This window comes from Notamacropus eugenii, chromosome 1 (genome assembly GCF_028372415.1).
Source record: "Notamacropus eugenii isolate mMacEug1 chromosome 1, mMacEug1.pri_v2, whole genome shotgun sequence".
NCBI lineage: Eukaryota > Metazoa > Chordata > Mammalia > Diprotodontia > Macropodidae > Notamacropus > Notamacropus eugenii.
Genome location: NC_092872.1, coordinates 496,164,688 through 496,186,216, shown reverse-complemented (window position 1 = coordinate 496,186,216; position 21,529 = coordinate 496,164,688). Strand labels below are relative to the sequence as shown.

The 21,529-nt window shown below is 42.3% G+C and overlaps 2 protein-coding genes across 2 annotated transcripts in view; both read left to right on the top strand.

The window, feature by feature from the left end:
• Positions 1 to 11,506, top strand: part of PRPF6 (pre-mRNA processing factor 6) — a 66,946-nt gene extending 55,440 nt beyond the window's left edge. The window contains exons 19-21 of the mRNA XM_072633233.1: positions 4,769 to 4,883; positions 8,442 to 8,568; positions 11,102 to 11,506. Coding sequence (XP_072489334.1) covers positions 4,769 to 4,883; positions 8,442 to 8,568; positions 11,102 to 11,254 — 395 coding nt within the window. The 3' untranslated portion in view covers positions 11,255 to 11,506. The remainder of the gene's footprint in view (positions 1 to 4,768; positions 4,884 to 8,441; positions 8,569 to 11,101) is intronic.
• Positions 11,507 to 16,177: 4,671 nt separating this feature from the next.
• Positions 16,178 to 19,788, top strand: C1H20orf204 (chromosome 1 C20orf204 homolog). Its single transcript, XM_072633234.1, has 5 exons — positions 16,178 to 16,293; positions 18,484 to 18,627; positions 18,810 to 18,887; positions 19,059 to 19,229; positions 19,480 to 19,788. Exons 1-5 carry the CDS (start codon positions 16,291 to 16,293, stop codon positions 19,690 to 19,692), a joined length of 609 nt encoding a protein of 202 aa, XP_072489335.1. The 5' UTR covers positions 16,178 to 16,290; the 3' UTR covers positions 19,693 to 19,788.
• Positions 19,789 to 21,529: the final 1,741 nt, after the last annotated feature.

The window sequence follows — 21,529 nt, the reverse complement described above, 5'->3', positions numbered from 1 at the left end:
AATAGAAATTGAAAGAATCTACCAGTCATCCTCTGAAAGAGATCCCAAAATGAAAAATGAATACTATAGCCACATTCCGGAATTCCCAGATCAAGGAGAAAATATTACAGACAGCCAGAAAGAAACAATTTAATATCATGGATCCACAGTCAAGATAACACAAGGTTTAGTAGCTTCCACATTAAAAGATTGGAGGGCTTGAAATATTTATATTCCAGAGGGCAAAGAAGCTAGGATTACAACCAAGAATCACCTACCCAGAAAAACTGAGTATAATCCTTCAGGGGGGAAATGGACATTTAATTAGATAGAGAACTTTCAAGCATTCTTAATGAAAAGACCAGAGCTGAATAGAAAATTTGACTTTCAAATACAAGACTCAAGAGAAGCATAAAAAAGTAAACAGGAATGGGAAATCTTAAGGGACTTAATAACTTTAAACTGTTTATGTTCCTACATGGGAAGATATTTGGAACTCTTAAGACTTCTCTTTATTAGGAGAGTTAGAAGGAGTATATATAGACAGAGGGAACAGGTGTGAGTTGAATATGAAGGGATGATATCTAAAAAAAAAAATTAAAGGATGAGAGAGGAATGTATGGGAGAAAGAAAGGGAGAGGTAGAATGTGTAAATTATCTGATATAAAAGGCAAGAGAAAACTTTAACAGTGGAGGGGAAGAGGTGAGGGGGAATGAGTGAACCTTACTCATCAGAGTTGGCTCAAAGAAGGAATAACATACACATCCCAGTTGGGTAGAGAAATCTATTTTACCCTACAGGAAAGTAGGAGGGGAAAGGGATAAAAGAAGGGGGTGTGTGTGATAGAAGGGAGGGCAAGTGGGGGAGGGGGTAATCAGATGCAAAATACTTGAACAGGTAAAAGAGAGAATAAAATAAATGGGGGATGGGAATGGAAGGAAATACAGTTAGCATCTATTACTGTGAAAAAAATTTTAAAGCAAGTTTCTGTCATTAAGGCCTCATTTCTTGAATGTGTAGAGAACTGAGTCAAACTTCTAAAAATAAGATCATTCCCCCATAATGATCAAAGGATATAATTAGTTTTCATATGAAATAAAGCTATCTATAGCCATATGAAAAAAATAACTCACTATTGGTTGGAGAAATGCAAATTAAACAGTTCTGAGGTACTACCTCATACCGATTAGATTGACTAGCAAAACAGAAAAGGTAAATGATAAATGTTGGAGGGTATATGTGAAAAATGAAACTTTAATGCACTGTTTAGAGTTATGAACTGATTCAATTCTTTAGAACATTCTTTAGAGCAATTTGGAACTATGCCCAAAGAGAAACCGTGCATACCTTTTGACCTAGCAATAACACTACTAGTTCTGTATCCCCAAAGAGATAAAAAATCAAAAATGAAAAAGACCTATATGTACAAAAATATTTATAGCAGCTGTATTCTGGGGGTAAAGAATTAGAACTTGAGTGGAAGCCCATCAGTTGGGGAATGACTGATCAAGTTGTGCTATGTGTTTATGATGGAATGCCACAGTACTGTAAGAATTGATGAGCAGGATGCTCTCAGAAAAACCTGATAAGACTTGCATGAGCAAAATGAAATGTACTATGTACAGAGTAACAGTGATATTGAAAGATGATCAACTGTGAATGACTTAGCTATTCTTAGCAATACAACGACCCAAGACAACTCTGAAGGACTTAGGATGAAAATGCTGTCCATCCCCAGTGAAAGAACTGATGGTCTTTGAATACAGTTTTGAAGCATTTTTTTTTAACTTTATTTTTCTTGAGGTTTTTTTGTCTATTTTTTTTCACAACATGATTATTATGGATATATTTTGTATGACTGCACAGGTATAACCTATATCGAATTGCTTGCCTTCTCAATGAGCAGAGCTGGGGAGAGAGAAAGGGAGAGAATTTGGAACTCAAAGTTTTTAAAATGAACATTAAAAATTGTTTTTACATGTAACTGGGGAAAATAAAATACTAAGTAAAAGCTTAAAAAAGCAACTTTGAAATATCACCTATCAGATAGGTTAAAGTGATAGAAGGGGAAAATGACATGTCAGAAGGGATGTGGAAAAATTGGGACACTAATTGGGATATGGTTGGTCAAACTGTGAATTGATCCAGTCTTTTTGGAGAACAATTTGGAATTACACTCAAAGAGTGTATACCCATACTCTGTATACCCATTGACCCAGCAATACCACTGTTAGGTTTGTTTCCCAGTGTGACCAGGGAAGGAACCTAAGTGTTCTAAAATATTTATAGTAGCTTTCTTTGTGGTGGCAAAGAACTAGAAATTGAAGGAATGCCCATTAATTGGGCAATGACTAAACAAGTTGTAGTATATGATTGCAATGGAATACTGCTGTGCTGTAAGAAGTGATGAGCAGGTTGATTTTAGAAACACATGGAAAGATTTGCATGGGATAATGAAGAGTGAGATGAGCAGAACCAAGAGAACTTGGTATACAGTTAATAACAATATTGTTGGAAGAATAACTGTGAATGACTAAGTTATTCTAAGTATCATAAATATTCAAATCAACTGCACAGGACCCATGAAGGAAGATGCTATCCACCTCCAGCGAAAGAACTGATAAATAGAAGTATTCATAGTGTGATTTAACATACATATCCATATCTCTGTAACTATCTGTCCATCTCCCCATGTTAAATCGTAGTCTTTATTACTGGGTGGGGAGGGAGGAAGGGAGACAGTTCAGAACTAGAGGAGTGCCACAGAAATCTCAGATCCTTCAGTGTCAAAGTAGAATTCTCTACTTGCAGAACTACGCAGTTGGGCTCATGTTGCGTTAAGTGTCTTTGGGTGAAATTATTCATGTTCACATAACACTTTAAACTTTACAGAGCATACTTTTACATATTGTACATTGGCATACAGTGTAGTAAAACAAATGTTGTATTTGGAGCCAGAAAACATGGGTTTGTATCCTAGTTTTGCTTCTTACTAACTCTGTGGCTCTGCATAAGTTGCTTAGTCTCACTTTGTCCCTGTTTCCTTGAATTCCTTACCAGCCCTGAACCTTATGATCCTAAAATGAGGAAACTGACACTTAAAACTGTTTAAGTGATTTATGTGCTCTAGGTCATACAGTTAGTGTCAGAACTGAGATTTAAACCCCCAAATTCTTTAGTCAGTGCTCTCTACTATATTGTAGTACATTGTTTATACTGAAGATTTTGTTTTCATACTGTTTTGTTTTCATATTTTGTTTTAAATGACCGAGATTGTCTTTGTCACTTGCTAAGGTGATACTTTTGAAATAATTTCTTAGCCTCAGGAAGGGAAAATAGGATGATTTCATGTTGTCTTGAATTTATATAATTTCCTGTCAACAGAAAGGAATTTTTCTTTGAAATAAACTTTAAACTTCTAAATTGTACCTGACATCTCCTCTGTCTTAACATGTTGGATCCTTTTCCAAATCATTCCCTCTGATTGTAGGTGTCCCTCTGGGTATGATCTCATCTCCCATGGATTTACTTATCTCTGTGTTGATGATTCTCAGTTCTACCTATGCTGCCCCAAACTCTGTGCTGACTTTCAGTCTTTCATCTCCAACTGATTTTAAGACATGTCCAAAATGGAACTTGTTGTCTTTCTCCCTAAACTCCTTCTGTCCCCTTCTACCTTCCATATTACTGTAGATGGAAAAGCCATCCTTCTATTCCTTTGGGCTTACGACCTAGGAGTCATCTTGGATTCCTCACTTTCTTACCCCCCATATCCAATTGATGCCAAGATCTATCAATTTCACCTTTGCAACGTCTGTTGAATAAGCTCCTTCCTCTCCTCTGACACTACTAGCACTCTGATAAAGGCCCTCAACACCCTATACCTTTATTGTTTCGATAGCCTGTTGTTGGGTCTGCCTGCCTCAAGTCTCTCCCAACTCCAATGCATTCAGCTACTAATGATGTTCGTAAAGCTCAGGTCATGACCTCCACCTTCAGGGCCTCTCTGCTGCCCCCACCAATAAACTCCAACGGCTTCCTAGGCTCTCCAAGATCAAATACAAAATGCTCTATTTGGCATTTCAAAACCCTTCTATCCCACTCCTATCATACAATGGTAGTAGAGTGTCTTCTTACACCTTACTCCTGGACATGTACTCTTTTGATTTAATGACTCTGACTTCCTGGCTGTTCTAGGAATGAGACAATCCATCTTTCAGTTCTGGGCATTTTCCCTGGCTGTCTGCTATGTCTGGAATGCTCTTCCTCTTCTGCCTTGACTGTTGGCCTTCCTTGTTTCCTTTAAGTCCTAACTAAAATCGCATCTTTTACTGAAAGCTTTCACCAGCCCCTCTTAATTCTAATGCCTCCCTTCTGTTAATTATTTCCTATTTTCTTACATATAGTTTGTGTGTGTGTGTGTGTGTGTGTGTGTGTGTGTGTGTGTGTGTATTGCATACTGTCTGTCCCATTAGATTGTAAGCTCCTTGAGGGTACAGACTAATTTTTGCCTCTTTTTATGGTGTAACAGTTTGCCTGTCTCATAGTAGGCACTTAATAAATGTTTGTTGATTGGTTGGTGTTGCTTGCATAAGCATGCCAGATTGTTACATACATCAGCAATTCAGAGGGTTCGAAATTTTAGGATCAAGTACATTTACTTGTGAATTTCTGGCTGGGGAATATTATATTTATTTTAAATGGACTTTTTTTATGAAACTCTTTTCAGATTAGGAGTTGGATCCCTGAGATGACCAATGGTTGTAATTCTTTTTGTTTGAATTTTAGGCATCCTGTGGTCAGAAGCAATTTTCCTTGAGGCAAGACCCCAGAGGAAGACCAAGAGTGTGGATGCCCTGAAGAAGTGTGAGCATGACCCCCATGTCCTGCTGGCTGTAGCTAAGTGAGTAACTCTTCCTTTTATATATTTATCTGCTATGTGGCCATATTAAGAGAGCCATAACTTTCAGGAATAAAGAGGTGATAGTCTCCTTATGGTGAGACTACATCTGAAAAACTGTGTTTAGTTCTTTGCGTCATATTTTAGAAAGGACATTGGTAGAAGTCTGTAAAACATTCCAAAGGTGACAATTGGATTGTTGAAGGGCTTCAAACTTATGGCATTGAAAGATAAGTAGGAAGAACTGGTGTTCTTTTGCCTTAAGAAGAAAGGGCTAGTTGTTGTTGTCTTAGCATCCCAGTTTACCGATTCTTTTTTTTTTTTCTTTATTTTTCTTTAACAATTCTTGCAGTTATGTAGTTGGAGAGTGAATAAGGTTTTTTTTTTCCAGATACAGAATAGGAGATTAAGAACTTTAGTCCCAAAAATTTCATATGTACATGAAATAGTGGGCTTGTTGGTATTTATGGACAGCATTGGTTTTCTTCCAAGAAATTTCTGTTTTTAATGCAGCATAAGTTTCAAGTTTATGCCATTGGAGGGTAGCTAGGGGGACCTGGGGTTATTTAGCCTAAAGAAGAAAGGGCCAAGGAGGAGGGGAACATGATACCTGTCTTTAATTATATCAAGGCTGTCATGTAGAAGAGGGATTAGATTTGCTTTGCTTGGCCCTAGTGTACAAAACTAGGTGGAAGTTGGAAAAGACAAATTTAGGCTTAATGTCAAGGGAAAAGTGCCTGTAACAGTAAAAACTATCCCAAAGTGGAATGACCTGCTTTAGTGGATAGTGGGTATCCCCTCATTGGAGGTCTTCAGACACCGTTTTTTGGATGACTACTTGTCCGGTATGTTCATATTAGTGATTTGGGGTGGTGGTGGTGATATGAATTAGATTAGATGATTGATGAGATCCCTTCTAACTCAAGATTGTAGATTATTAGAATCTGCCTGCTCATTTAGAGAGATGTGTGCTCTGTTGTGGGGCTTTATTTTTAATATGTAATTTTGGTAATCTTTTGCAGACCACGTCATCTAATCAGATAATGATTTTTTGTTAATCATCCTTGGACGGTTATAGGCATTTTAGTTTCACAAGTTCCTTGTGAAAATTCTTCAATTTCTCTTTAAGTTACTCTCTGAGTGTGGCTATTTTTCTCTTTTATCTTTAGTCCTCATCCTTTGTGATCAGACCGTGATAAAAATGATTCAGAGTTGCCATAGTCTCATGACTCAGGCCTTTTATTTTTATTAAGTTACGGTTATGTGGAAAAACGTTTCTTCTAAGTGTTTTTTCATTACCTCCTCCCCAAAATGTACATGGAATATGTTTTCTGATTCGGTCTTTTCTCATGTCATAGGAAGGCTGTACTTTTTCTTCAGGGGGTTTGGCTGGTTTTTCCCTGACTAAAGCTCCTTAGGCATCTTAGAAGCACAACTCTGGTTGTCTAGTAGTCTGTGAATAAAATCTTCTCAAAGGATCTCCGATTCTCTTTTAAAGTTTCTCTTTTATTAGGGGGTCAGTTGGTTACCTTATCCTACTCCACTATTCCTTCTAGTAGTACAGCTGCTGTTACTTTGCCCATTTAATTTTCTGAGATACAGGCTTGGTTACAATATACATAAAGCTTCTTACAAGACTTTGTCTAGAAAACTTTTGAGTGGTGAGTAACTCTTCAGCACAGATATACTTGTTTCCATTATGTTGGTGGCCTATATTCTTCCTAGGAGATACTCATTTGTCATAAATTTGATCCTAGCCTCTCGTGTGCTTGATATAACTTACTTGACAGACTGAAGTAGCATATACTGATGTTGAAATAGGCTTGATGAAAATTCCCCTTTTCCCCTTTCTTCCTTTTAGTGTATTTAAAAACTGGTCAGGTCCTATTTATTTGAACTTAAGTTTTCTTTGGTAAAGTTTGCCCCCTGCTCCCTCCTGGCCCTCACAGTGACTTTCTAATGGCTTCTATTCCAGAGCATGACTGACTTTGGTTTGCAGTTAACAGAGCCAACTACTCTATTGCTCATTTTTCTCTTTAGTGCCAAAAGCATTTAATACATGAGGACTGGAAATTAGTGTCCAGCTCTTTCACAATCTCTTGCAAGCCAAAGCAAATGAGGCCCCACAGGCTCTAGTGGCTTTAGCACTATGGGCTGCCAGAGGATTGACAGATAATGTGACAAGTTCAGTTTAGTCAGCAAAGGAAAAGACTTTTTCCAGACCCGCTTTTGGTCCATCTTGTCCCTCTTTAGTTATACAACTAAATCCAGCTCATGTGCTTCTACCACCTCTAATGATTTTCATATATGACAGTCTGATAGGGATAAGTAGAACAGTGTTGTAAAAGGCTTTGGTTAAAGTAAATAAGTTACTCCTAGCTGTTCCCATGCTGGTATTTTGTATCTCTATTATCAGGGTTCATGCTGTTTAAATCACAGTTTATCTAACACTAAGCAATTAACAGAACCATAAGGCTTAAAAAACAATCATGTTATCAGGCCATGGAATTATACCATTTAGTAACTTGTACCAGCCAAAACAGTCACCTTATTCATAAGGAATTGACTGGCATCATTGAGCCCTGTTTGATGTGCAGAAACCAAGCCCATAAAATATTTGCACAGCGGTAGCTATAGCCAGAGAGGGAAAATTAAATTAGACCTGCCCTGGACATGGATATAACTGTAGTGGTCCCCCATCTGACTTGGGGTAGTGGCTTTAAGGTTCCCACTGAATTTTCTTTGATGTGGTGTCCCTTTGAACCCGTGTCTAACTTGACTGTAGTGCGTTCTGATCTTGATTTGTAACTGGTTGTGGTTTAATCTGGAGACTGAATTTTTGAATTTTAGCAGATATAATTCAAACTACCTTTTGTTGTCTTTGACACCCCACTTTACCAATTCCTTTTCATTTTTTTCTCCTTTGTTTTTCTTTGCAACTTTTGTAGTTATGTGGTTGGGTGACAAATAGGGTTTTGCAGGTACAGAACAGGAGATAAAGAAAATCCCTTGAGAACTTCAGTCTCAAAGATTTAATAAATGTGATTTGCTTGTTGGTATTAATATACATCAGCTTTCTTCCAAGGAAATTTCTGTCTTTAATGGAGTAAGTGCTCATGGCCTTGTTTTAAAACTGGGCAAGGCAGGAACATCCAGGAAGTCCCTTAATTGAGGTTAATTAACACGAAAATTTCTTTCTTTTCCTTGATAATATCATGAATTTAATGCAGTTAGGAGTATTCACTTTTGTATTTTCATTGTCTGACCCATGGGAAAATGACCATTCATTAGGATTTGAAAATCTGGCTCTTGTGTTTTGAGAAAGATTGTCTAGACACAGTGAAGAATTTTCTGAAAATTATGGTTGTTAACCCAGAGAGATTGCAGATTCCCCTATTTTTAAAAATAAAGCTAGCTTTTTTCTGTCTCGGAGCTTGTAATACTCTCTCCTGCTTGGAGCACATAACCCTGTTGGGCCTATACCACCTTGTGGTCACCAAATGAGTATATGTTGGAAATGATGTCCAGCTTACTCTTACTTCTTTCTGTTCTCTGCCGTAGACTGTTCTGGAGTGAACGTAAGATCACCAAGGCCAGGGAGTGGTTCCACCGAACAGTAAAGATTGACTCAGACCTGGGGGATGCCTGGGCTTTCTTCTACAAATTTGAATTACAACATGGTACAGAGGTAAGGAAACTTTTTTAATGACAGTTTCTAGATTACTACTTTACTCTGCAGTTCCTCCTTTATATCTTCCCATTTCCCTTCTCTATAGCCTGAGGTGAAAGGAAGAAGTAATTTGAGATTGTGTAATAGGAGGGCACTAGAGTACTTAAAGTTGGGAGATCTGGGCTGTGGTCCTGGTTCTGCTTTGTGACCTTGGGCAAATCATTTAATCTCTCCACCTTTGTTTTCTCTTCTGTAAAATGAGAGAATCTAGAGGATCTCTGAGGTCCTGTCTTTCTCTTTAACATTCTGTGATTTGGGGTGTCTTATGAATACTACTTGAATTTACCCAAGGCTGAACTTCTGAACAACCTTCCCCTCAGTAATATGAGCTCTTGCCTTCTAAGTACCAGTTCTTAGAGGCTACTAATTAGATCATTATTTTCTTTCTTTTTTATTTTAATGAGAGAAAAGGAGTGACTTTCTATAGTAATGATTGAAATTTAAAATATAAAATGTTTTACATATATGAGTACATCTAATATCCTACCTAGCAGTCTGTTTTGAATCTATATCTGTTTTTCAGCAATAGACTCCAAAACTAGACAAATCATTCTAAATAGTTAAAAAGTAAGTTACAAGCAGTTTTGGACTGATAATAACCTGTTAAATGATGGTTGAGGAATCTCTCAAAAAATAAAAAAATCTGAGGACTATATTGTAAGCTGGGGATTCTTAATCTTGGGTCTAACTTTTATAAAAAAAATTTTAAATTAAATTTAAATATTTTCATTTTGCATTAAAATATTTTAAAATAGCTGTTTCAGTTATACTGAAATATCCTTTGTAATCCTATGTATTTTATTTTATGCATTTAAAAAAAATTCTGGGAAGGGATCCATAGGTTTCACTAGACTTCTGAAGAGGTCCTTGACACAAAAAAGGTTAAGAACTCTTTGGTGCAAAAGTTGGAAATTCTGAGGCTATTAATTTGTGACCTGGATCTATGGGTAATAGTAATAGTATAGCATCCTAATGTGAAGTATATTGGGTCCTAACTAGGTTTAAGTTTTCTTTGCCCTAAGCACTGGGGGTGCTTTTTGAGAAGAATGAGTTAGGCTGCTTAGTAGTGGCTTGGTCACCCACAGGAGTTGTGCAGTTGGGACATATTACAGCATGTGGTGGAGTTACTGGCCTGTGTTTTTTCTAGTCATTTTGAATTCCTCTCTGCTGAGCTTCTGTCTACCTTAGGAAAGGTAAGCTACACTAGATATTTTTCCAGGACAGCAAATTGTACACTACCGTCATTACAAGAAGAGTATTAGAAAAAAACTTACTGTCTGACATGAACCTCAAGTAGTTGACTATAAACTCCTTTAGCTAAAAAAAGCTCAGCTTTTCTCTTCCTGTTAAATACTCTTCTAAAATCTGTCTTGGGAGGGGTCTCTTTCTAGAAATGGATCCCCAGGGAGGGGATAGTGTGGGAAAAGGAAGCAAGCATTTATTAAGCACCTACAATGTGCTACGGACTGTACTAAGCTTTTTACAGATATTATCTGTAGACGCTATTATTATTATTTCCGTTTTACAGTTGAGAAAACTGAGGCAGACAGTTTAAGTCACTTGTCCAGAGTCACACAGCTAGTAAGTGTCAGAGGCTGAATTTAAACTCAAGTCGTCCTGATTATAGGCCCACCATCCTATCCCACTGTGTCACCTTTGGAGAGGGGTTAGTGTGATCCCTCCCCAAAAGAAATCATCTCAGACATCCTTGTGTTTGTGACAGAAGAACCGGTCAATACAAGGTAGCCCAGGCTGTGTTAAGAATCATAAGTGTTAAGAAATCCCTGAAAGAGTAGACATGGATTTTCCTCTCTCCCACCTGCCACTTGCCCATTGTACTGTGTGCTGGTGAAGAAAATGTTTGATTTCAGGAATAAACAGTAGATTCAATTCTGTCATCCACACATTGATTATCCTATTTTCTGTGGTGAATTTTTAATCCCAAATGACTTCTTTCCACCTAATACTTGCCTGGGCTGTTTACACATATGCTTAGGTGATTTGAATTTAGGGAAGGTAGACTTTTGATTCAACCTGAGCTAAATATAAATGAATAATTGGCTCAGCTTCCAAATGCATTCCCCCCACACATCCCCCATTCCTCCCAAATTACAAAATGAAATGAAACATGTATTCCAAAGCTGACTGTAAAGGACTTTAGGATTATTTGCTCTGTTATATTATTCTTGCTTCAGTTGCCCTTCATTATAGTGGATGACCATGTGCTAATTGTCAGACTGAAAATAAATAAGACTAAACTTGAGCACATCTCTTTACTCTGTCACTGATTAACATTTGATCTCCTTGTTGCTGGAAGCTCATTGTCCCTTAATTATACAACACAGCCTTTATGAACTGAAATGTCATATGCCTTGGCTTCTTGTGCTGGGGTTTGGGATAGAGTAAATATGTGGGGACCTTGGAGCTGATACACACCAGATGAAAGTAGATAGATGCTTGCTTAAAGTGCTGTTTTGGTTTCCTCCTCTAGGAGCAGCAGGAAGAGGTCAAGAAGCGCTGTGAGAATGCAGAGCCCCGCCATGGGGAACTGTGGTGTGAAGTGTCCAAGGACATTGAGAATTGGCAGAAAAAGATTGGGGAGATCCTTGTGCTTGTAGCAGCCAAGATTAAAAACACCTTCTAGCTGTTGCTGTATCCATTCCTGTCACTGCCCTGAAGAAAGTATCATCGTCTTGTTATCCAAGGTGCAGAAGGAGGGAGGTAAAGGAAGGCCTCCCAGTAGCCGTGCTGCAGATGCTTTTCAGATGAACTGTGCATACCATGAGGACTGGTCTTTGAGACACTAGAATTTTGAGTGCTGATGTGCTGGGCAAGCAATCTCTTTAAGAGGGTTGGCTTGCTCTTTAAATTTAATTAAACCTTTTTTTTAAAAACATCTATGTGTCAGGTTTAGTAACCTATCATTTGTTATTTTCACTAGGCTATTCTGCTTCCATTTCCAATTTTTTGGGTTTGTCCAGCCCTGAATTTTCTCTAGAGAAGTTTGTCATAGACATCTGAAGTTCACCATAGGTAGATATGGACTGAGAAACTGTCACTCATCAAGACTGTGGAGAACTCATTGGGGAAAAAAACAAACAAACAATGTTGGCTATGTTATTTGAATCTTTAAATTAATGTTTGGGAGAAAATAGCGTTTCCCTTTTTGTATTCCTTACTTAGAATTAGATTCACTGTAATTTGCTTTAATACAAAGTAAGTACAGCCTGCATGAGAAAAGTGTGTGTGTGTGTGTGTATGTATGTGTGTGTGTAAGTGTAAGAGAGAGAGTGCACACTCAAGAGAGCATATAGTTATTTCATTCATTTAGCAAATATAATGCCAACTCTGACATATTAAAGTATGTTGCTTCAAAGAGCTATAATAAAAAGTGGTTAGGTGTTCAGTGAATTGTGTGCATGGTTTCCCTCCAGGGATTATATGAGGATACAAGTTTCTAGCTACAGTTCAAGGTAACAGTTCCTTGGTCCCTCTAGATCTGGAACAGAAGAAAAAGGGAAGCTAAGTCCTATTGATGTCTACCTTTCTTGGAAAGTCTCTTCTAGTGCTATCAGACATGGCTTGGGTATATTCTTTTCCCATCAGCAAGAGGATTTTTTCAGGTGATCTTTTTACTTGTAATCAGCATTTACCCAGAAGAAATGCCTTGCCCTCATTGCTGAACATACAAAATACGTTACCTGAGAGGACTGAATCTTTTTCATTATGTACGTTGGGATGATAAACAATAATTCTGTCTGGAGTAAAGAAAGGAGTAGTAGTGTAGTGTTTTGGGACATTTGGAGACTCTGACCTCTGGACTCTGTATCTTATGAACTATACAGAAAATACAGAAGCATTGAAACTAATCAGTTTTGTAACTCTCCTGTGTTTCTGTATGAAACTGCTCTATGACATTGAAAAGTACAGACAACCCGGTTTAGGGGAATGTAAAGAGAGAAGCTAATTTAGGGTTGAGAATTTCATCCTGATTTTACATTTCTCATTTTGCCAGGATACTAAAGCTGCTGGGAAAGTCAAGTTATCTTGATTGAAGTGTCTTTAGTTTACCAAGAAAATTTTTTGATAGGATAAAGAAAGGAAAGACTTAAGATGTGAAATTGATTTTGCACACCAGTGGCAAGTTGCTAGGGAGAATTGCCAGTCACACATTGTCCTGAGAAATGAGGATTCCTTCCTGGGGAGGCTTATCATGTGAGGAAAGTACTACTTGTGATGTTATTTTCAAAAAACCTTATTAGTAAAACTTGAGGGATGTGATTACAAATGATAGCTGACTCGCCCCCAACCTTCTTAACTCTGCAAAAGCAAAATCCCCAACTGCACTGTTTTCCATGGAAAAGTAATCTACTTATTTCTTCAAGGATGAGTTAAATGTGAGTGAATGATCATTTTTCAACAAACTTATTAAACTTTTAGTACATGAAGCATTGCACTAGACATTGAGACCCCTTATCCTAATCTATATGCACAGTTTTATATATGGAAATCCAAAAGCCAGTTTAATCACCAGCTCTTTACCAGTCTACATTGTGTTACTTTGGGGAGCTAGGTAAGAAAAATACATTGTTATATAAAATAATTTATGTGATCAAAGGCCATAATTAGTCCTTGTTGATTATGTAGATTTAACTCCATGAATGAGCAGGTTGATGTTTTTCATTCCAATTGCATATATATAGAGAGAGCATAGGAGTAAGAGTTACATCTATTGGATAGTCTATTTCTAAGTGCTTTGTAATTCTTTCCTTCCTCCCAATGTCGAGATGATTTAATCCGTGATGATTTAATACGTAGGGAGTGGTAGTATATACTTCCAGGTTTCACTTATGTTTTCATTTCATTTAGAAATATCCTTTCCTCTCTGGAGGCCCTGTGCACACACACCACCAAGTGTACATTAAGTGATTATAGAGATAAATTTACAGAAACAAAGAAATCCATAGTTGAGGGGAAAGCCTCCTGTTTCCTCAGGTGATGACCCACAGCAGGGTACTTGGTGAGAAAATTATTCAGATCTGTTCCACACTGCACATGGTTCATTTAAGATGTGTCCTGTGTGTTCCCTCTCTACTCCCCCAAATCACATTTGAATTTCCTTTTTAGCATTTAGTTCTGTTTTCATAAAAAATATTGAAACAGTTAAACTACATACACTGTTCTGATTACTTGCTATTGACTTTTGAAATGACCAGTTTCTAGAAACAATGGAAAACTGAACTTTTAACTTCAAATGTTAGCTCCAAAAATAAAGGCAAGTTCAGTCCTACAGATTCTTTTCTGCTGTTCTCTCTGTTTAGACTGTTGAACTCTCTTGCTTTCCCTCCATCTAGCCTGCTCTGGGCTCTATTCACTAGTATATAAGCTCAAGGTTAACCCTAGCCTGAAATGGTAACTGAAGGAAAGGATGAGTACTATAGGTGATCCAAGGAAAAAGAAAAGATGTACAACAGCTGAGATACTTCCTTCTCTGACAGACTATATACTCTTGCTGAGAAATACATAGCTTCCTGAAGAGTACACAACTTCCAGTCTGAAACCTGGTGTTTGCAATTGCTCATAGAACTTATAGCTAGTGGGATTACTTTTCCAACTCCCCCATAAGTCCCTAAAAGTGGATAATCCATAGATCTGGAAGAAAGAATCAGGTGCTGCCTTGAATTCGGACCCCTGATGTATTTTTTGTCTGATGAGGTAAAGTCATTTGTCTCTGCTTAGTTATCCTTTATAAATTCAGAGATTCCTAGAAAATTAGATTAGGAAAGGGACTTTTAAGATATTGTCTTAGTCCACTCATTTTACAAAGGTGGAAACAGCCCCTGAAATAGGCTAGGAACCCTGGTTCCATGAAGGAAATTACTGTTTGTGCTCTGGAGCTAGTTTCAGTTCCAGGTTGTCCTTGGTTTACCACCCACTTGATTTAAAGGGTTATGTGCAGGAGAAAAAAAGGGGGAGGGGAATAGGACATAGCTTTTGTGGAATATTTGGAGAAGGAAAGTTGCTTGAGGTGGAATGAAGCTTTTTCCTATGTCCCTTGAAGTACCACTCTTAAGACTCCTCTGTTTCAGAAAAATGGAAACAAGTACTCTGTTTGGTGTTAGCTATTTCTGTGCACTCCCGGACAGGTCTTTCATCATGGCCTTTTTAATGTAACCTGGAGAAATGAAGTCTCCATGATAAGCAAGCCAAGTGACCACTTCCCCACCCCCACTTATTTTGGAGGAGTGGGTGTCTGCCAGGAATTAGGTGCAGGCCAGCCTCTGGCCTGGAATTCTGGATTCTGTGGAGAAGGAAAGTGTTCCCTGGTTGGCAACAAACTTCTCCCATAGTGGTCTCTGGAAGTCCCCGCGTCAGGGAGCTGGGTCAGAGCTGCTAGGACATGACAGGACTGGATGGTGTCAGGTCACATTCACATTGTCTGGCATTGGTTGCTTTGGGAAGCTGAGAAATTCTCGCTTTGCTTTGCTTTCTTGTAATCAGCAGAAAATGAGTCTTTTGGGAGAAAGCTTTCCATTGAGTTATAGGGGATGAAATGCATAAAAGCCCAATCTTTCTTAATAGGAGATAAGAAACAGCCATTTTACAGAACCCCAGAGCAGCAGTAGCAGCCAGGATAGCAGGAATATGACCCTTATGGTTTTTCCGAGAAAATTAGGGCTGAATAGCACCTCAGTCAGAGAGCCACGGGACACAGGCCTCTGATTTCACTGTCCTGGAAGCCCTCCGCAAGTCAAGTCGCAGGTCTCATAAGAAAGGGAAGAAAGCAGAACTTGTCTTTGAGCTTGTGATCCAGGCCAGGCAGAAAGTTACCCCAGGAAGCCCGGTCCTCATTCATTTCCCAAGCTCCCCATGCCGCTGGGCTCTTGGAATGGTTGTTACTAGCGCTCTCTAAGCTTGAGCTTTTCTCTGGTTGGTGGTGACCCGCATGCGGCAACTGACCCTGGGAAATTTAACTTTGGGTTTCGGCCTCAAGAGTGCTTCACGGCTCTGACCTTCCCGACTCAAGGTTATTTGTTCTTGATAAGTTAGTTCGGGGCGCTGCGGAGGTAGCGAGAGCCTCACGGAGTTGGCCTTTGCTGGGATGATCATAGGTTTGTGCGACTGAGTTCCTTCTGCTTCCAGTCAGACCAAGTTAAAGACGGCTTGGGATCTTTCCTACCTTCGCTGAACTCACACCGAGCCGTCAGACCAACACGTCGCTTGTAATTTGTTTTTTCCTTTTGACCGATAAGAAGTTTAATCAAGGACCGAAGGCCCTCTGGAGGGGTTCTTGGCTGAGGGAGGCGGTGCAGAAGGCTGGTTAATTGATCATCTGCCTGAAAGACTTGATGAGACAGGATATGAAGAGGCGGAGAGGGGAGGACTGGCAGTTCCGAAGTGCTCCCCTCTCCTCCCCTTCCCTTCCCTCCCCTTTTCGCTCCCTCCCTCTCGATCCCCATATCGCCTGGTGGAGCCAACTTCAAATGCAGAGCCTTGGGCACTTTTAGGGAGTCTGGCAGTCATCAACCCAAGGGGGATCGACTGAGCTGCAGGACTTCAGCTTGAAGGGGAGGCTGGGACAGGGACCCCCTGCTGAGCACGGTCCTCCGGGGACCATGCTTCGAGGCTGCTCTGCCTGAGTGGGGGGCCCTGAGGGGGACCCGGCTCATAGAGAGCCCAATGGTGAGCGGGGACCCCATCTGAGGTTTGGGGGTGGTGAAGGCCCTGGAATAGGTCTTGAAGGAAAGGGGCTGGGTTGAGGTTGGGGAATCAGGCTAATAGATTCAAGTAGGAGGAGGAAGAAAACCATGACTGGAGGGTCTGGAAAAAAGGACCTCTAGCTGGAACTTGGGACATGCTGCCTGGAAAAGTGTACCCTGTATGAGGTTTGGGAATTCAGAGCCCTTATAAGCACTCCAGGTTTTATATGTTTGAGGCTAAAGTATACTTCTTGGTGGACCGATCCCAAAAAACAGATTTGAGGAAATTGGGGCTAATTGGGAGAAATAGACTGCCTTTAATACTAGTCAGTTTTTAATTTCCTTTCCTGTTCCCCTTCGGGAAACTCCCTGCAATGATTCCTGTAACCCAGCAGGAGCCCCAGGGCCCCTTTCCTGGCTAACAAATTGGCTTGTGGAAGGTCTTGCTGGGGAGGAGAGGGGGTTGGGTACAGACTCAGACCCTCTCTGGGACTGGATCCTCTGGGCTTCAGAGCACAGTACAAACAGTGTACATTGAAGCCTGCTGGACTGAGAGGGAGAATCTAAAGTGCCTCCAGACTGTAGGGATGCATGTGTCTATATGTCTGTGTTGAGGTGTTAGGGAGTACATTATTTGGGTATACAGAGAAGAGGCCTCAAAGAACCAGACTTACACCCTTGGAATCTACTGGAGTTGCCCCTAACTTCTAACTGCCCCCTCTGGGTAGGTTGAACAAAGAACCAGGACCTGGCTGTGTATCCTTTGCCCTCTCCTCTATGTAACAGGTTCTCAAGGTCTAGTGTCCCTCCTGAAAGAAGCCTGTTCTATCTAACAGGCTAGAGCCTCAGTAGGATCTCACTGAGCACAAAGACTGCACATCAAAGGTCACCTTATCTAGCACTTTGCTTTCAGGAAGCATTTCAATATTCCCCCCCCCCCCCCCCCCCCCATCCCTGGGCAGATCGCCTGTTCTTCCCTACTTTCTTCTGGGAAACTTTGTCTAATTGTCCTAACATGGTTTCTCCAGAGGATCTGAATGCACTTGTGTGGTTGAAAAGGGTTTAACTTCTCTATGGAGGACCAGAAACATCCACTCATCCACTAACTCATTTCCACTGACCAAATCTTTCCTACCTACCTGCCCTCTCATTCACTCAAAAATGTTCCTTTGCTGTTATCCAAACTACTACTCTACTCACCCACTTGCTGCCTGTGCTCTTAAAATGTGTCCTGGAGAAGCCTGAGGAGACCCATTTAGATCCTAATAATAACCTTCCTGATCCCTAATTTCAACTCAACTCCTCCTTGGGGAGAATGTGACCTTCAATACTTGTAATCACTGAAAAGTTGAGGCACTGATAAGCTGGGAGACTAGTTTAGAAGGGACTCAGAAGAAACATGCTTCTCAGATGTTCTGGCTTTGGAGGTGGAGTGTTGGGAGGGGATCCTGGGGAGCCAATTATTCTATTTGGCCCTGAAGTGCACCCCATCTCCATTTTTCAAGCTGTGGCAGTCTGGTGTAGCATGGGCACTTCACAGGGTTCGGGTTATCCATACTCCAATCTACCTTTGGAGTATCCTTTATGAGTTTCTCAGCATGTTTCCAATTTTTATTCTGTAGTCCAGGAAGGCTGGTATCTTATGTCAGTCCATAAGTAATAATAATAAGTGAATCGTGGAGAGGCAACTGAATAGCATCTTAGCAGAGGACTCAGCTGGATCCCACATTTGGGAACAGAGAGAATAATGACTGGGGGAGAGAGGCTCCATGGCAGCTGAAGAACACATCCATGGATGTATACTCACATACATTCCTGGTTGCTGTAGTGACCTCTTGCACTTACCAGACAGTAAAGAGAAGCAAGTGACTTCATCACTGCCACCGTCCAAATTCAGAGCTGCAGGGTATGGGGGGTTGTCACTGTGAATTTTCAGGAGGTGGATGGGAGGGTGCAGGATGCTATGACTGGGGAGGTATGCCTGAGTGAAACGTGACTATTATGTGCCTGGACGTGGTGAGATGGGCCACTGGCGGTGCTGGGTCCCACCTGGAGAGATGGAGGGTGGTGGTGGTAGGGGGTGAGGTCAGAAAAGTGGCGAGTTCTTCCAGGTGGCTGGTGCTGGGGGCTGGCTCACGGCCTCTATGAACCCCGAGACCCCGCTTCCACCCAGGTGCTTGCCAAGCCCGCTTTCTGTGTGCTGCTCCTGGCTATCCTGGGCTCGGCTCTAGGGCGCTCGGGCAGGCGCAGGGGCTGCAACGTGCCCGACGTGCTTCGGCATTACCGTGCGGTCATCTTCGAAGAGTTGCAGGCGGTGGTGAGGGGAGACCCCGTCGGGACTGGCTTTTTGTGGGGAGGGCCGTGGGGGGTGGGAGCAGTACCTGCGGCCGGGGGGCTGGGCTGGGAATGAGATGGGGGGAGTAGCAGGAACACTCTATCCAGGCCTGTTGGGAATGGGGCGAGGGTCACTCCCCAAGTTCCTTCTTTGATTTTATCCAGAAAAGCTTGACGGGCCCCGGGGCTCTCAGGCGCCGCGGACGAGGGCGAGCGGGAGGCGCCTCCTGCCGGGCAGAAAAGGTAACTGGATGGACCCCTTCTCGGAGAATGGTTCTTGCCCCACCCCGTCTGTTTGAAAGGCGCTGGGACTCTTCCCGGACTGGGGCCGGAATGCGGGAGCAGGGGTGGAGCAGGGTAGACGGGGGCGAAACTAGACCTCTGGAGCTCCAGCCTTTTTCTCCTTCCCCCCAGGAGCACCGCATCTTGATGTCTATCTCATCCATGGGACGGGCTCTGCGCAAGGCAGTGACAAGGACCGGGGCCGGACCCGCACGCCGCCGCGGAGCCCTGGAGAAGGCTGTGTGGACAGTGGCCATGCACACTGAAGCAGTGACTCGAGAGTACTGCGGAACTCTGCATCAGGTCCGTCCCCGCCCCTCCCTCCCAACCCAGGAGGGACCTTCTCCACTCAGAGCAGAGGTCACAGTTAACTTGTGAGGAACCTTCTTGTCCCTCAAAGGGTCATCTGGACAGGGATCCCTCACGGCTTTGCCCGCGATTTTTCCGGAGAACAGCGGTGTGGGGCTGCATGTAGGACAGGGATGAGGGCTGGGAGAAGGGGGGCACCAGGGGGTCCCGCTGACCCTCTCCTTGTCACTGTCCCCACTGTCAGCGAAGCCAGAAGAGGTTGAGCCAGGAGTGGCAGGAGCGGAAGCCGGGTCCGGCGATGGAGCCAGAGCTGAACCTGGAACCGGCCCTTGCCCCGGGTCGGAGTCGGGGTCGGGGCCAGAGACGGCGTCTGTTGGGAGCCGTGGAACACTTGGCTGCCTGTTGGGAGAAATTGTTTTCTCTGCGCTCCCTGGCTTCGGCCTCCGGGAGCTACTAGGGGGAAACAAGAGGATGGGGGTGGGGAGGTCCGTGGTGTGCCCTCTTCCGTGCCCCGGCTTCAGTCTCTAGGGATTTCTGGGCTGGAGAAAGGGGAAGGGTCGGCCCTATGTCTTCCCCCTACCATGTCCTCCCTTCTACCAAAGTTCTCCATAAGTGGCTAGATGTGTGGGCTGGGAGGATGGAAAGGAAAATTCCCTCTTTCTTCACTTCGGCGCCAGGGAGTCCTGGGGCGGAGGAGGGAAGAGGGTGGGGGCCGGCTTTAAGGCTAAACAGGCCTTTTTTTACGCTTCACCATCCGCCTCTGTGCTCCCTCAGTTAAGTTCTCCCACTGAGGTGGGGTGAAGGTGGAGGGATGGAGAATCGCAGAAGCAGTCTAGTGTCCGTCAAACTATTAGCAATTTACGCTTTTGTATATTACCAGAATGCAGGCAGGGATGCGAGGGAGGGGTGGGGGTGGGGTGGTTCGGGGAAGTTGAGGCAGTGTGATGACGGTGCTAAAAATCATATTTGGGGGATTGACATATTTAAATGCACTTTTCTAACACTACACTGAAGACTTTTCTGGACCAACACCCTTCAGAACCCATTGCTGAGGCTGAACCTATTTACTGTCTGGCACTGGCCCAGCCCAGCCAGCTACCCTCCCCAAAGACCAGGCCCTTCCTTGGCAAGGGCCATATTCCCCCCTCTGAGACCTCAGGGTTGGGTGGATGGCTGGACTTAGGAGGGTCTCGGGAGGGGTGATTATAAAGAACATTGGTGATTATAAAGAACGAAGTGCCGGGCTTACAAACACAAGGCAGGAGTTGGGGCTTCTGGGACAATTTGAAGAAAATGAAGAATAACCTCTCTCAGGCCCTTCAGCTTGTTAACTTGATAAATGTTCTATGTACTTTCTTTCCCCACTACAACAGTCCTTTTCCTGTTCCACCTGTCCATAGAAATACCAAGAGAAAACAGGTCTGTAGCTGTGACTGTCTGCCAGAGTGTGGGCCTATCAGGCCCTGGTTTCCAGCTACTTCTTTGAAAATCCTTCCTCCTCATCACCTCTGGGAAATAAATGGTATTTAGCCATGATACCCGGATGTCACTGGGGTGGTAATTACATCAGACTGGAATGGACCTATCCCAGGACTCACTTTTCTGGGCATTAATTTTCCTGAACCCTGACTTGCTCAGGTATTCATCTGCCCAGGTACCAGCCCTTCCAGACATTAATGTATCTAGTGGGAGCCCCTGAGCTGGAAAAGTATATATATCTCAATTTCATGGTCGGGGAATGACTGACCTAACTTGATTTAGCAGTCCAGTTTATTCTATCTCATAGAGAAGGCAGTCAGGCCCTTACAGTTCTGTTGAAAGGAAGTAGAAGGATTAGGGGGCCTTAGTCATGGTCTGCTCACAAAGAGGTCACTCCAAACCTGATCAGCTCTCCTCTCTAGTTCTTCACTGTTACTCCTATGAGGGGGATAATTTTCAACCAGATGGATCAAGAGACCTGCTGTCCTTAGAGGCTATTTGTGGGTGTGATCTGGAACTAAGAATGGGTAGAACAGCTAGGGGGACACTTTCCGCTCAGTCTCTCTGTCCTAGAATCAGATTCTAGATTTGGACCATGCTACAGCTTAGGCATTTCCCAAGTCTGATCTGTGTTCACACCATCTCTGGATTGACCTGAGCCTCCTTGTGACACTCCTGCCATGCCCCATCCCCTCATTTCCCCCATCCCAGATTTCTGTGTTAAGCTTAGTCACAGGATGTGGACTGCCTATTAGTATCTCTGCTTCTAGAATCCCAAGGGAAAAGGGTTCTTCTTCTTCAAACATATATATCAG